The sequence below is a fragment of the Panthera leo genome, chromosome D1 (genome assembly GCF_018350215.1).
Source record: "Panthera leo isolate Ple1 chromosome D1, P.leo_Ple1_pat1.1, whole genome shotgun sequence".
In the NCBI taxonomy this organism is placed as follows: Eukaryota; Metazoa; Chordata; class Mammalia; order Carnivora; family Felidae; genus Panthera; species Panthera leo.
The window spans coordinates 59892715-59908268 of NC_056688.1; the positions used below are offsets into that span (position 1 = coordinate 59892715).

The 15554-nt window shown below is 44.2% G+C and overlaps 1 protein-coding gene across 11 annotated transcripts in view; it reads left to right on the forward strand.

Moving 5' to 3' along the window:
- The window catches only part of STIM1 (stromal interaction molecule 1), a 183547-nt gene that overhangs the window by 142154 nt on the left and 25839 nt on the right, over positions 1 to 15554 (forward strand). For all 11 annotated transcript variants that reach the window (XM_042905870.1, XM_042905872.1, XM_042905861.1 and 8 more), the window contains 2 exons: positions 6554 to 6665; positions 9781 to 9896. In XM_042905870.1, the coding sequence (XP_042761804.1) occupies positions 6554 to 6665; positions 9781 to 9896 (228 nt within the window). The remainder of the gene's footprint in view (positions 1 to 6553; positions 6666 to 9780; positions 9897 to 15554) is intronic.

Genomic DNA, 15554 nt, shown 5'->3' on the forward strand with positions numbered 1-15554 from the left:
TGCCATGTTTCTCCATCATGCCTTATTCACCTCTGTAGTATTGGCCCCCAAAAGTACTGTTTTCTCCTACAATTTGTGTAAACGTGCCTTCATTACAAAAAAAAATAAATAAATAATCAGGGTGCCTAGGAGGCTCAGTTGATTAAGTGTCCAACTCTTGATTTCAGCTCAGGTCATGATCTCATGGTTTATGGATTTGAGCCATGCATTGGGCTCTACACTGACAGCATGGAGCCTGCTTAAGATTCTCTCTCCTTCTCTCTCTGCTTCCTCCTTCAAAATACATACATAAACTTAAAAGAATTACTTGAAGAAATTACTTAAAAGAATTATACCTTCTATATACCAGGCATTGTGCTAGATTAGTTTAGCGTGTCAGGCCCATGCTTATCTCTGTGATCCACTTATTTTCTTCTTTTCTACCACTCTTCATCACATCTACTCTATAGCTGCACTAATTTATTTGCAGTTGGGAGGATATGTCGTTTCCTTTCATCCCATGTTGCTTTCATAGATACTGTTCTCTCTGTCCCTCCCCCTTGTTGATCTGATTAAATCCTATTTGACAACGCTCAGTTTAAGTCTTCTTTTTTTTTTTTTAACGTTTATTTATTTTTGAGACAGAGAGAGACAGACCATGAACGGGGGAGGGTCAGAGAGAGGGAGACACAGAATCTGAAACAGGCTCCAGGCTCTGAGCTGTCAGCACAGAGCCCGACGCGGGGCTCGAACTCACGGACGGACCCCGAGATCATAACCTGAGCCAGAGTCGGCGGCTCAACCTACTAAGCCACCCAGGCGCCCCTTAAGTCTTCTTTTTATTTTCTCCTTTTATTCTCTTTATTTTCCATATTCTTTTCATTCTTTCTTTTATTTCAAGATTTTATTTAAATTCAAATTAGCTAATGGATAGCATATAGTATAGTATTGGTTTCAGGAGTAGAATTTAGTGATTCATCACTTACATATAGCACCCAAAGTATACCCTTCTTTAGGAAATCTTCCCTGGAGACCATAGTTTAGGTTAGATGCTTTCTGTGCTCCCACATCTCCTTACCCTTATCTCATCACAGCATTTAGTACACTAATTGTAATCATCTATTCCCTTGCCTGTTTTCCTACCAGATTGCTTGAGGACATTACCTTATATGATTTTATATCTTAACACTTTGCACAGGTCCTGGTCCAGCATAGGGATGTGGAAGACAGAAGTTTGTCCTTGGCTCTACCATTGTGAGATCTTACACAAGTTGTTTGGCTCATTCAACATTCCAAAGCCTAGGTTCTCTTACTGCTCTGCAGCCGTGTAGACCGGGTTTGTGCTGGGTAGCCTAGTGGGCCTGTCACATGAGGCCTTGGCCCAAGTGCCAGATTCTCTTTACAGTGATGATTCAGGAGTTGAGGTTGACACCACATCAGAAAACTAAGACCCCTGCCTCCCTCTAGGTGCAGGTGGCAAACTGCTAGTGAGAGCCAGAAGGAAACCACTTAGAGAGACAATGGGCCACAACGTGTCTTTGCTCACATTTCTTCCCTCTGGTGAGCCTATAGGTGTATCCACCCAGATTCTAACCAGTTTTCAATATCTATCGCTTGTTGAATGAATGTATATTTCTTCATTCATGTATATGAATGAAGAAGAAATTACTACTGAGTTTGTATTAAATCCTAGGTGTTTTCAAACATATGAACTCATTTAATTCAACAACTTGAAGAGATCAACACTGTTAGATGGTAAGCTACCTGGGTATCTGTCTCAATCACTGCTCTGTTTCCAGTGCCTGGCACAAAGTAGTACAAAATAAATGTTATGAATGACTGGAAAGAAATTTTATAGAAGGGGAAATTGAGGTTCAGAATGGTTAAGTGATTTACCCAAGGTGATCCATGGCCAATAGGATGGAAATCAAAGTCTTCCAGCTTCAAATCTAGTGCTTTTTCTGATAAATTCGACAATTAAAATCCGGCCTTCTAACATGGCCAGGTATTTGGAAATCCTGAATGACTTCATTTTTTGTGGCTATTCTAAATTAAAGTAGGAGAGTTTACGCATTTTACATACAAATCTTTCTCAAAGGAAAAAGGCCTTTTCCCATGAAGCATAGTGTGGAGGCCAGGATAGATCTTTACTATCTGAGAAGCTAACTGATCATCAATTTATAGAGGTCTCTGCTGATAGGTATAAGTGCTTAAAAAAAAAATTCTCTCCTTTACTTCCATGAGAAGTCTGTGGGGGGCAGTGATGCTGTTGGTGGGAAAACATAGTGGAACTCCTGATGGGATGTGCTACAAGTGATCCAGGACCTACAGATTGCCTTCATTTGTTAATTAATTAATTAATTAATTCATTCATTCATATTGATTCTCTTGTCCATTCAGTAAACTTTACAGAGTATTTAGAATGATCTAGCCCTGTGTTAGGCATTGGGGAATACAGAAATAGAAAAGACATATTCCCTACCACTATAGTGCTTATATATAGCACAATGGAGAAGAGACACATGTGACTAATAATAACAATATAACATACATGTTAGAAGTCTGAATAAAGAAAGTGCTAAGTAAGCAGAGAAGGGAGTGCTAGTACTCATATTTTGAAGGTTTTAGAAGAGAGGATTTAGAAACGAGCTCCAAAGCATTTCCACAATGAAGAGCTGGAGCTAGGTTTTAAGGATTAGTTGGTGTTTGGCAGTCCACAAAGAGGGAAAAGAGCTTTTCTGGAAATAGCAAAGACCTGGAAGTCTGAGAGCAATGTCCAAAGATGAGTAGCAAAATAGTGCAAGACACTGATTGTAGATCAGGTCTGCTAAGTTCAGAGCAACAGCTGAGGCAGCATCCAGGGAAGAGCTGTGAAGTTCAGGTCATCTGTTTGGTATGAGTTTGACTGTTTACCCAGTGGTTTCCAGCTTCATAAGATAATCAGCTAGGTGCTAGAAGAGAATACTGTAGCTTATGCTCATATTGTATTTATTTCATTCTTTAATTTTTGTGTATGTTTTACAGTATACCTAATGTCAGTACATGAGCCTGATTTATAAATAGATAGTCCTGTGTTGGCAATGTATGCTCCAAATACAGGTAGGTTATGTCATTAAAAGGGTTGGAGACTACAAAGTTAATCACCTTATACACTTGTCTTAGGAAGGACTATTTGGTGCTGAAAACACCAGAGATTGGCCTTCTCTGACGCTGTGTAGTATTGTCTGTCATTTTGCCCAGAGAGGTAGTTTTTGATCTCTCTAGGGGCCTCATGGACAGGCTTAGGGTGATGAGAGGCTCATGACTTTAGAAGACTGTCTCTTGCTTGCATATCCTCCTGGAATTTGGGCATGTGAGTCATTTGGAGACTATCTGTACTAAGCTCTCCTTGCCAAATTCTGTGGCCTTCTAACAGCCACAGCTCTCTGTACTTGCTATTACCTTCGTCCTCACTTTGGCCTGGAGATTCTTCCCATTTTCTCTTTTGGAATGAGAAAGTAGAACAAGCCTTTTAACTTTTAGGTACTTGAACCTTAGGGGTAAGGGACCCTGATATCTTGCCTTGGCTATTGATTGGGACACAGGGTCACTCTCTGATAAGGATACAGCCCAGCCTGGCTTACTTTGCCCAGACTGTAGTGACTCTGGGTGGCCAACACCATGCTGCCAAGCTTACCTAGATAGCGTGTGTGCCTAGGTAACAGAATGATGTGTAGAGCACATGTACACACACACACACCAAAATAACTACCTCGAGGTTTGTCCTGATATGCTAAAGCCATTATCCTCTTCCCAATAGCTTAGTCATGTAGGGGCTGACTATGTTAAGAGTCCATCCTCATTGGAATGCAGTGGCCCCCTTACCTTATAGACCTCCATCTCACTTAATGTCGTGTTTACAGCAGTGGTTCTCGGCTGGTGGGCAATTTTATCCCCCAGGGAACATTTCACAGTACCCGGAGACATTTTTGATTGTCATGACTGGCAGCATGCTACATCTCGTGGGTGGATGCCGGAGATATTGGTTAATATCCTCCACTGCAGAGGACAACCCCCCCCCCCAACAAAGAATTATCCTGTCCAAAATGTCAGTGGTGCAGAGACTGAGAAACCCTGGTCTAGAGTGACTCCTGCCCAACTGCACTGCAGTGTAAGGTGCAGATAGGGGAGTTCCTGCATGCCAAGTGTCTGTGTTTGGGCTTGTAGCAAGGCATCCTCCCATGAGACAAAAGGCTCTTGTAGCACAGCTAGCCTCAGGCCTTTCTAGCAACAGAAAAGTGGCCTTCTTTCCACTCCACATGCCAAGCAGAAAGGCCCCATTGTGCTGGACGTGGCTGAGCTCCCTTGGCAGCAGTGGCAGGAGTGTGTTGTTCTCTGTACTTCACAGGCTGGTACTTGTCCATCTGCCTCGTATCTGAGTGTCCCTCTACTACACCTTCATTAGCCGACGTTCTAGACCATAGTAAATGAGCACATTTGTAATGTCTACTAATGGATTCAAAGGCATATATTCCTTCTCAGGAGGAAAAGGCCAATACATCCTGCTTTTCTAACCCTGCTCTGTCATCCCCCCTTTCCCAAACCCTAGGATTTCAACATAGCTCTTGGAAATTAATTTCTCTTCTCTTTCCAATATATTCTAGTCTGGGAATTAGAAATTTAACCAAGCAATGACCAAGCACCCTTTTCCTAATCCTCTGGGATCTTGTCTCCTAGGATGCAGTCTAAGTGCACTAGAGTGCCCCTCATTTCCTCCCAAGGCACCTTCCTTTTCTCACCTCCTGTGCCTCTGCAGACAGTTTAATGGATATCCAAAGTCTCAGCTACAAAACTTCCCTCCTGAGCTCTAGTAGCTTCTTGAGGACATCAAGAGTTCAGAGCGTTTTTGCCTCCAATTTTGTTTCATGCAGGATGTCTCAGTGTCTGCTTTGTACCACGTGCTGGGCTCCACTGAAGGGGAAGTAGGTGAGTGGAGGGACAGGTCCAGCCTTCCAACTTCTCCAGCTTATCTGAGAGTGACAGAAGTAATCCAATATCTGAGGCGTGTTTACCAGAGGAATGCCTATTTTTCTGACAGGCATTTCAGAAGTTAACCATCCACATGAGCTGTGTATTTGTTTAAGGAGATGATTGTTTCTCTTTGGAAGCCCACAATCAGACCATTTCTGGAATTCCTTGTTTGGGGTGGTTATTCCTTGAGTAAATTCTTATTGATGCTACTGTTTAAGAAGCTTTACCTTAGAGACAGTGGGGTGAGCAAAAATGAACAGGACGTAGTCCGTGTCTTTGATGTTTCCTGACTTTCATTTTTATTTATTTATTCAAAAAAAATTTTTTAACCTTTATTTATTTTTGAGACAGAGAGAGACAGAGCATGAACGGGGGAGGCTCAGAGAGAGGGAGACACAGAATCTGAAACAGGCTCCAGGCTCTGAGCTGTCAGCACAGAGCCTGACGCGGGGCTCGAACTCACTGACTGCGAGATCACGACCTGAGCCGAAGTCGGACACTTAACCGACTGAGCCACCCAGGCGCCCCTGTTTCCTGACTTTTAAAGGAAAATTGGACAGCACTCTGATGAAAGGCAGTTTTGGGGAAAGACATGGACCTTAAGAGAAGAGGGTGATAAATCTCACCGTTTCATTCTCTTTCGGAACATTTTTTGGCTTCTTACTGCTCGCAGCAAGTAGTTTTCAAACTTGAGGAATGTACAAATTCCTTTTAAGGGAAATAATTTATCTTGGACCTACAATGCTGACTTAAACTGTTTTTATTATAACAATGATTACTCAAATTATTATCTAAATGTGTACAAACATAAAATGAGGTTTAAGGTGCTATATAAAATTTGTATATAAATATAAACAAAAACAGGTTTATACATTAAATGAAAGCAAACTTTAAATCCAATAAAATGGCATCATTTTTGCTGCAACTCAGTTGCTCCCAGTCTTTTTAAGTTCAGTATGCTGGTATTCCTGGGTGCCATGTGATACACATATCCTATATGTCATTCGTCTACCTGTCTGTCTGTCTGTCTATCTGAGAGAGACAGCAAGAGCACAAGAGTGCATAATGGCTTAGAGCAAGGGTTACGGAACCACACTGCTTGAGTGCAGGTGTTTGCTTTGCCAATTCCTAGCTGGGCAACTTTCGGAAAGTTATAACCTTTCTGTGCCTCATTTTCTCCATCTGTAAAATAGGGATAAAACAGGACCTATCTTTCACATGGTTGTTGCGAAGAACAATGCATTAATGTATATGAGGCCTCTAGAAGAGTACCTGTCATATAGTAAGTGCCAATGTAAAGGATGGCATTTGTTAGTATTATTATCATTATTATATTATAGTTGAGGGTTATTTCACCCAAATACCGGTATAGTGAAAGAGCAAGACCATCCCCTGTGGGTCAAACAAAAGGTACAGTATGTACCCCTTTTATACTGAGGATTTGTAGGAGAGGGGGATGGTAAACACATAAACATGTGGTCAATGAGAAGGCCAATGTGACTGATGGTAAGTTCAAGTGGTTCTTGCATTCTGGAGTCAAAGCTTTGCTTGTCTCTTCCCACAGTGTACAACTGGACCGTGGATGAGGTGGTGCAGTGGCTGATCACGTACGTGGAGCTGCCTCAGTATGAGGAAACCTTCCGGAAGCTGCAGCTGAGTGGCCATGCCATGCCGAGGTCAGGAGGAGACTGGATTCTCTCACTTGGGGGTGTAGGGAATGGACTGGGATCGGCCCAACATCAGGTTTCTCTGGCCAGTTAATGAGGCTCCACTTTTTTCAGGGCACACTCTCTAGACCTCTCCTCTTCTTGCATCCATTGTGCACTTGCTCTGAAGTGTGATGGACACTTGGCATCCGTTCTCTTATTTAACATTTCTGTCGATCCTGGGAGTAGTACTAATAGCTGTCGTTTATTGAATGCTTAGTACATGGCAGGCACTCCTATGCACCACTTCATATACAGTATGTCACTTAATTCTTACATCAATCCTGTAAGGTAGGTATTATTGTATATAGACAATGAGACTAAGTAACTTTTCTAAGGTCACATGGCTAGTTAGAGGCAAAACTGATTTGAACCTAGATCTGGGTAGACTTCAAAGCCTGTGGTATTTCTCTTTTCTTTTGCTGTGCTCCCAGCAGCTGCCTCTTTTACTGCCCAGGAGCCTCAGGGCTCTGTTAGCCTCCCTTGAATTATCCATATAGAGTGTGTCTACTCTAAAGACGTGGTGTGAGGTGGGGCTGACTCCCACTGGCCCCGGCCTCCTCTCCGGGATGACTCTTCCAACAGCTGTGGTACCCTAACTCTGCCTGCTTCACAGGTGCAGTAGGCCAGGGCCTGCGGGGGGTGGGGAGGGGATGGAGTACTGCATGGACTTCTTGTTATGTCAGACTAGTACCATGTGTCATGCAGCCATTAATCCATTTACTTATTCATTCGACAAATATTTACTGGGTACCTGCTCCATGCCAAGCACTTGTGCTGGGTGCTGGGGATAAAGATGACAACAGCCTGCCCTTGCCCTCCAAGGGCTTACTGTCTGGTAAGTGCTGACTGTGTATAATCTGTCATCCTATTATGTAGGTGCATCTGGTTATGAGCTTCAGCAGAGGGGAAGGAGGGAGGTGAAGCTGCTGGTGCACCCACACTTTGCAGCCTGCAGCCGCAGAGCTACTGGGCGCTGCTGCCCCCGCCCCCTGCCTGCAGCCTCCTTTTCACAGCTTCTCCCTACCCTGGAGAGAGTAATAATCTTACTGTTTGTACAGCCCCTTCTAGAATACTTTCCTGCCTATTATTTCAGTTGGTTCTCACAATTCTGGGAGGAAGGAATTACTACCCTGGCTTTTGGGTGAACAAACTGAATTTCAAATATTTTATGATTTATCCAAGCTGGTAAGTGGCAGAGCTGGGATTTGAACCCAGGTCTTTTCATGAAACTTTACCAATTATCTACCCCGTGCCGGGTTCTCTCCTAGGCCCCGAGGACAAAGAAGTGTATCAGACCCCATCTGCCTTGAGGAATTCCATGTTTAATGAAACAGACAATTAAATAGATGATTGACCATGAAACTCCAGGATCTAGGTTTCTTTACCGTTACCCATGGAAATTGCAGTATCGCCTTGGCCCATTCCATCTTGAGGAATAGCTATGGTTCCATTAGAGTGAAAACATAGGATGAGAAGTCAGTTCTCAGGTCATGGGCTCTTGGTGCCTCCCTGTAGCTAGACCAGATCCAGCCAGGTCAGGCAGGGGGTGGAGGAAGCCAGGCTGTGGCACCTTAGTGACAGCAGGAAGCCTGGAGCCTTCGGTACACGGAGTGTGGGATGGAGTGGCAGTGGTTGTAGGCCCACCACTAGGCAGCATGGTGTAATGGGAAGAATCCAGAAGATTTGAGTTCATTTCCTGCCTTTGCCACTTACGTGCTATGTACGTGACTTTGGGCGAGTTGCTCAACTCTGAGTTAAGTCAGTGGTGCAGTGAAGTGGAGCTAGTGATGGACCTGTGTCCTTCCAGTCAGAGGACTGAATGAGGCATTGTATGTGAAGCATCAGAACAGGATGAGAGATGCAGTAGCTGCTTAGTAAATGTTAGCTCCTTTCTCGTTTCTCTCATTGCTCACTTCATAGGTTTCACTGACAAATAGACTGCAGAAAAGATGACACTTACATTGATCAGTTAGATGAAGGCCAGTGCACTGGGTGGAAGTGCTCTGAGGAGGAACCCCCAGAGCTCCTGGGCCTAGAGGAAGCATCTGATTTCACAGAAGCTTACACAGAAGGAAAATGGGGCCCCAGAGGGGAGACCGAGTAGTTTATGATCAGACAAGTGAGTTGCTGACTCAGCTGGGACCAGAAGCTAGATCTTCTGACCCCTTCAGCCCCCATCACAGTGTCTCACTGCTTCTCTTGTAGAGGGGTTGATTGCTTCCCATGGCTGGAGAGGGAGGTAGCTGCCCCTGTGTGCCCAGGCAGGAATATAAATCACACACTGATGTCAGAAGCATTTTTTTCTACCTGGGGAAACAAAGCTATGCATCAGCAAAGAGCACTAACTTTATGGAATATGACAGTAGTAAAGGCTCATGTGTGGGACCCTGACCACTGGATTTATAACCTTTCATATCTTATAACCGTCTCCTCCACACCCCCTGTGTTCTAGCAGAAGAAAAACACCGTCCAGTTTGTTTCTGGGTCATTTTCTCATTTGCAGGCCCTTTCTTATTAGAGTTATCATTAACAGTATGTTGAAGGTCATAAAAAGTTACAATAATCTGACTGGGAGTAAATGACAGTGACTCAAATACAAGATAATAGGACTAATGCACTGTTTGTCATCAGCAGATTTGTACTTAATGGCAGTGGGTTAGGATTAGAGGTCCTCAGAAAGCACTGGGTCACGTGGCTTGTGTTTTGACCTGGGTTGGACAGGAGAATGTATTTGCAGATGGTGGGAGTGTGGGGATAGGTGCACAGTTGATACTCCCTGGAAGGAGAAACACAACAGAAAACTTATAGTTGGGTGTGGGCATGCTCACAGATGGGTAGTCCTCAAAGAGCAAGGTTCTCAGGGGATGGTGGACATGGGGAGAAGGGTGAACATATTCTTGGTAAATGTTATGTGTCCCTCCTTACTCCCTGTTGAGATCCACTGGTATGGACTCTGTGTTCTAGAGCACACAGGGGAGCAATCACCAAGAGCTAGAAGTCATGGAAGTGTTCCTGGAGGAGGTGGGTAATCCTTCCTGGTTTTAATGGCAGGAAACTGAACCCTTCCTCTTTGCCTCGACAGGCTTGCTGTGACCAACACCACCATGACAGGGACTGTACTAAAGATGACAGACCGGAGCCATCGGCAGAAGCTGCAGCTGAAGGCCCTGGATACAGTGCTATTTGGGCCTCCTCTCTGTGAGTCCTGTGGAAAGAAGGGCTGCTGATTTGCCATGGAACCCGAGGTCATTGTGGGGGCTAGGCTGAGGTCCTGGGTCTCCTAGGTACACCTGCAAGGCAGCACCTCCACTCTTCCCACTGAGAAGTGAAAATATGAGACATGAAATAGTCTTATATTTCAATCCAGTCGGATGTCAAGTTCCGTTCATTAGATACATTAAGACCTACTTTGTGCCAGTGTTGTACTGGACCCTGTAGGAAGACCTGGATGAATCATATCCTTCCATAAAGGGATAAAATGAAAGTTCCAGAGAGGTACACCATGCTTCTGAGGTCCAGAGGAGGGATAGAGAAGGCATCTGATAGGAGAGGTGACATGTGACCTCTGCCTGTAAGGATGGGTAGGGCTTTATTCCATGCAGGTGGCAGGAGAGGGCATTCTAGGCAGAGGAAACAACCAGAGAAAGAATACAAAGGCTAAGATATGAAAGGTATGCTCAGGGATAACATAGGGTCTGAATGCCAATTAGCTGTTCCCTGCTTTCACTGTGGACATGCAGAGAGTATGAACTGATGGCTGAACATCTTATGTCCTTGGACCACCAAAGAAGACTAAGTGGGCTTCCCTGGAATCATAGAGACACACTCGGGCCTAAGAAAGGGTAGTCTCTTCAGCCAGGGGTTACTCAAGAGAAATAGGCAGTTCAGCTCCTGAAGATCTCTGCAAGGTGGGAATGGCCAACCCTGCCATCCTTTATCTTATTCCCCATGAACTCAGGGGGAACAAAAGTGGTAAGATTTCTGAGAAAATTAGCCTTGACCAAGCATGCTCTTAGGACCTACTCTCTGCCCATTGGGAGCTGTTGGCATCAGTTCAGGATGCCAGTGGCAGAATGTTATAAGGCCAAGAACCAGTCCAGAGAAGCAGCTGGCAGGCAGAGTCAGAGGCTGTATAACATTTTCCCATCTGTGCATTCGGCTTGACAAGTGCCTGAGCTGATCCGTCATCTGTACATGTTTTTTAAATTTTTAATAAACTTTATTTTTTAGAGTAGTTTTAGGTTTGCATCAAAATTGAGTGAAGCTTGGGGTGTATGGGTGGCTCAGTTGGTTAAGTGTCTGACTTTGGCTCAGGTCATGATCTCATGGTGAGTTCGAGTTGGGCCCTGTGCTGACAGCTCAGAGCCTGGAGCCTGCTTCGGATTCTGTGTCTCCCTCTCTCTCTGTTCCTCCCCTGCTTGTGCTCTCTCTCTGTCTCTCAAAAATAAATAAACATTAAAAAAATTAAAAAATAAATAAATAAATTGAGTGAAAGTGCACAGATTTGCCATACACCCTGCCCCCACACATGGCATAGCCTCCCCCATGGTTAGTGTCCTCCACCAGAGTGGTACATCTGTAATGACTGATGACCCTGCACTGGCACATCATTATCATTATTACATTAGAGTTGACTGTTGGTGTTGCACAGTCTACGGGTTTGGACAAATGTACAATGACATGTATACATGTATTGTATAGGATAGTTTCACTGCCTTAAAGATCCTCTGTGTTCCACCTATTTATCTCTCCCTCCCCCTCAACCCCTAATATAGAATTACCATATAACCCAGCAATTACAGGCCTAGGAATGTATCCAAAGAATTGAAAACAAGTACTGAAAGAAGTACATGTTCACATTCATAGCAGTGCTGTTCACAACAGTCCAAAGGTGCACACAACCCAAATGTCCATCAGTGGACAAATGGATAAGTGGTAGTATATAAATACAATGAAATATTATCCAGCCACAAAAAGGAATGGAGTTGTAATACATGCTACAACATGGATGAACCTGGAAATCATGCTAAGTGAAAGAAGCTAGACATAAAAGGCTACACATTATATCATTCTATTTATATGAAATATCCAGAATAGATACATCCATAGAGACAGAATGCAGATTGGTGGCTGGCAGAGGCTGGGGAAGTGGAAAATGTGTAGTGACTCCTAATTGGGTATAGGATATCTTTCTGGGATAATAATAATGTTCTAAAATTAATTGTGCTGATGGTTGCACAACCTTGAAAATATGATAAAACCACTGAATTGTACATTTTAAAAGAGTGAATTTTAGGGTATGTGAATTATAGCTCAACAACAACAACAACAACAACAACAACAATACATATGCGGCTTGATTTTTGGCAACTCCTGGACTTCCATTTAGAGAACTTCTTATCAAATTTAGGAAAGTAAAGTACCTTGGTCCCTTTTTCAAATTTCCACTCACTGTGTGACCTTGTGTAGGTCACTTTTCTCAGGATGTGTTTTCTGATTTGTATTATGAAAAAATTGAGCTAAAGGATCTTTGATTCCTTTCAGGTGAACATTCCATAGTTTTTGAGAGGAAACCCTTTGATTGGTAAGGGTCCTGGTAAAAGGATAAAAGATAGGAGTTCTCCTCCTCTCCGCTGCTGTCTGTTTAGGAATCTGTGCTTGGCCCTTGCCTTATCAAGTGACCTTTGGCAATTCAGTTCTCCTGCCTAGATTTTGGGTTCCTTATGTGTAAAATGGGCTTGGTCAAGGCTCTTACTGGCTCCCTGATTCTAGGACTCTGATAGAGCTTGGGTGTACTTCTGGGAGCTAAGGTTTTGGAATCCAGCAGCTGTCCTGATGGCAAATACTGTTTTTATACTTTCCTACTGACGGCTCGTTAAAGAAAAGTTTTGAAAATTGCCAGATGGAATCTGAGGAAAATACTAGGAAGCTCGTTGCCAGGAGACATCTGCAAGGGTGGGGCTGTGTCTGGGGGGTACCTGCAAAGAATCCCTTGGTCTGTGTCCCTCTAGCTCTGTGTTTCCATCTGAGCATGGGCTAAAATCCCTACTTGAGCTCTGTTCCCTGTCCAACACCCATACAGGACTTAGAGTGCTAACCTGTGCTGCTGACCTGGTTCTGTACTGAGGGTGAGTTCTTAAGGCTGTGGTTCTTAGGTGGTAAACACCCTGGAGAGCCTGGGCCAGGTATAGCTGCAAACCTTGGCTGCCTTGCCCAGCCTTAATGAAAATCCTGCCATCAGTCTGAAACTTGAGAAATCTCAACTCAAAGTTTGTTGTACAATAGCCCGGAAGGTCTGCTGACTGATCAGGGTCCATCTGTCTGAGCAGCCTCAGAGCTTGGGAATGGGGAAGAAGGATCAAACCGGCTCAGCACGGAGCTACTCAGGACCCATTTTCTGACAGTAGAAGACGTCTCAGCCCTCCCACCATGGCTGCAGAGGAGCACATGGCCTTTTACAGTCTTTCCGACCTGCAGAGTTGGCTCTAGGCTTGCAGGTCTATCCGGGGCTCTACTAACAATCCCACAATGAGGTGTTAGTTGTGTTCTGACACACGAAGTCCCAAGGCAGCTTGCCTTGGAGACCTATGCTGATGTCTCACTCTGGCAGCAGATCATTCACTGAGAGGGCTTTTCCTGATCTGCAGATAATTTGTCAGAGAAATGGAGACTCAGGAGATGAGGTGAGTTTTTAGAGGTCATTCAACTTTTAAATGACAGAGCCATGACTCAGACCCAGTAACTTATATTTCAGTGCTCTTTCTACTATATTATCTCATCCTCTGCTTCTGACAGAGGAAGCAAGATAAAACATAAAGAATTCCAATATGAGATGAAGCCAATTAAATTAAAAAAATGTTTATTTTTGAGAGAGAGATAGAGTACAAGTGGGGGAGGGGCAGACAGAGAGGGAGACACAGAATCTGAAGCAGGCTCCAAGCTCTGAGCTGTCATCACAGAACCCGATGTGGGGCTCACACCCATGAACTGTGAGATCATGACCTGAGCCAAAGTTGGACACTTGAGCCACCCAGGTGCCCCAAGAGTTGGATTCTTAATGGGCTGGCTCCCTCAACTCACTTTTGAAGCTTTCTCCAGGATGCCTTTCCAGCCTCTTCCTGGGCATGTTCAACCCTTTCTCCTTACTCTCTTCTGGGATCCTATAGCCCTTTGTACCTGCTTTTTTTTTTTTTTTTTTTTTTTTTAATAATCTGTTTTCCTGTCTGTTACCCTTCAAACTGGGAACTCATGAGGGTAGAAACAGCTTTGTTCATCTGTCGTCGTAACTCAGCATATGGCCCAGCAATGAGTAGGCGTCAGGAAATGTATGGTAGAAGTTTTGCAGAAGGAGGCTGGGTGTCCTCAGAGCTCTAGGACAGGGGAGATGGGAGGAGACTCTGGCCCAGCTTGGCTGTGGGGAGAACACTATGGAATGTCTTCTGTGGATATGTGAGTCAGCTAAAGCACTTCTTGGGCTAAAACCAGAAGGCAAGAAGGTCCAGGAATAGTTATTATAGGTTAACCACACACCTCAGCACAGAAGGCTATGTAAATGACAAAAGAAATTCCAAGCATGTATTCTGGCAGTAAGCAGTGAATAGGTGTGTCTCCCAGGGACAGGGTATTGTGGACAGTAGAGAAGGTGGCAAGAATAGATTGGGAGAGGGGGTTCCAGAAAGTGGTAATGATTGGAGGCTCACTTTCTCAATGCTAACTGTACTATAAAAATTCTCACCATTATTCCTGACTCTGTTAACATGTCAGCATCTCATTTGTTTATACCCTCCTCCCTTGCCTCAGGCCTGATTGTATTAACAGTTGACCTCATTTTGCTAAAATCTATTTGTAGCACTCGGGCTGGGAACTCTGCCACATTCTGGCTCCCCAGGTCCTAGCCAGTTTCCCTGGGTTAGCTCTGTTCACCTAGCAAGCCACACCTGCTCTCATGAAAGCTCCATGGTCTGTCTGCCCTAGCAGTGCTCGCTGGGCATAGGGGTAGCTTCTGAGAGTTGAGCTTGTGCAGGGGCTGTGTGGGACGGCCAGCCATGCTCTTCTTGTGCTTTCACATGCACTTTCTATCATAACCCCTTCCATGTGAAAACTGCCTTTCTTCTTCCCTTTGTCTTTCCTTTCCACCTTTGCTGAGTACCTGTTCTGGTCAGGCTCTGTGCTAAGTATGGGGCTATAGAGAGAAATAAGGCTTGTACCCTGGCCCTGAGGAACTCACAGACTATCAGAAGGTGACTAGTATGAAAGTTGAAAAACACGCAAGGTAGTCCCTGAGATGGCAGGAGATAATCCATGTTTACCTGTCCAAAGAGTGGGTTGGTTGAGGAATCCTAGTCAGAGGAGAAGGATTGGAAATATCCATGTAGACTGTTGTGGGCTGGGAAGGTGGCAGGAAGCAAAGAATGGGAATGGAATTCTGGGGAAAAGTACATCGTTAGTAAGGCACAGATGAGACTCTTCATTTCTCTTTTTCTGTCACAATGGTTTATAGATTCTGTATTAGGATTCTCCAGAGAAACATAATATGGATGGATGGATGGATGGATGGATAGATAGAGATAGATAGATAGATAGATAGATATAAAGGGAAGATTTATTATAGGAATTGGCTTACATGATTATGGAGGCCAAAAAGTCCTGTGATATGCCATCTACACCCAGAGAACCAGAAAAACCAGTGGTATGATTTAGTCTGAGTTTGAAGGTCTAACAACTAGGAGAGCTGATGGTGTAAGTCTGAGTCCAAAGGCCAGAGAATCAGGGGGCTGATGCTATATGTCCCAGCCTGAGTCCGGAGACCTGACAACCAGGTGTGCTGATGTAAGAGGGGAGCAGAAGATAAATGTC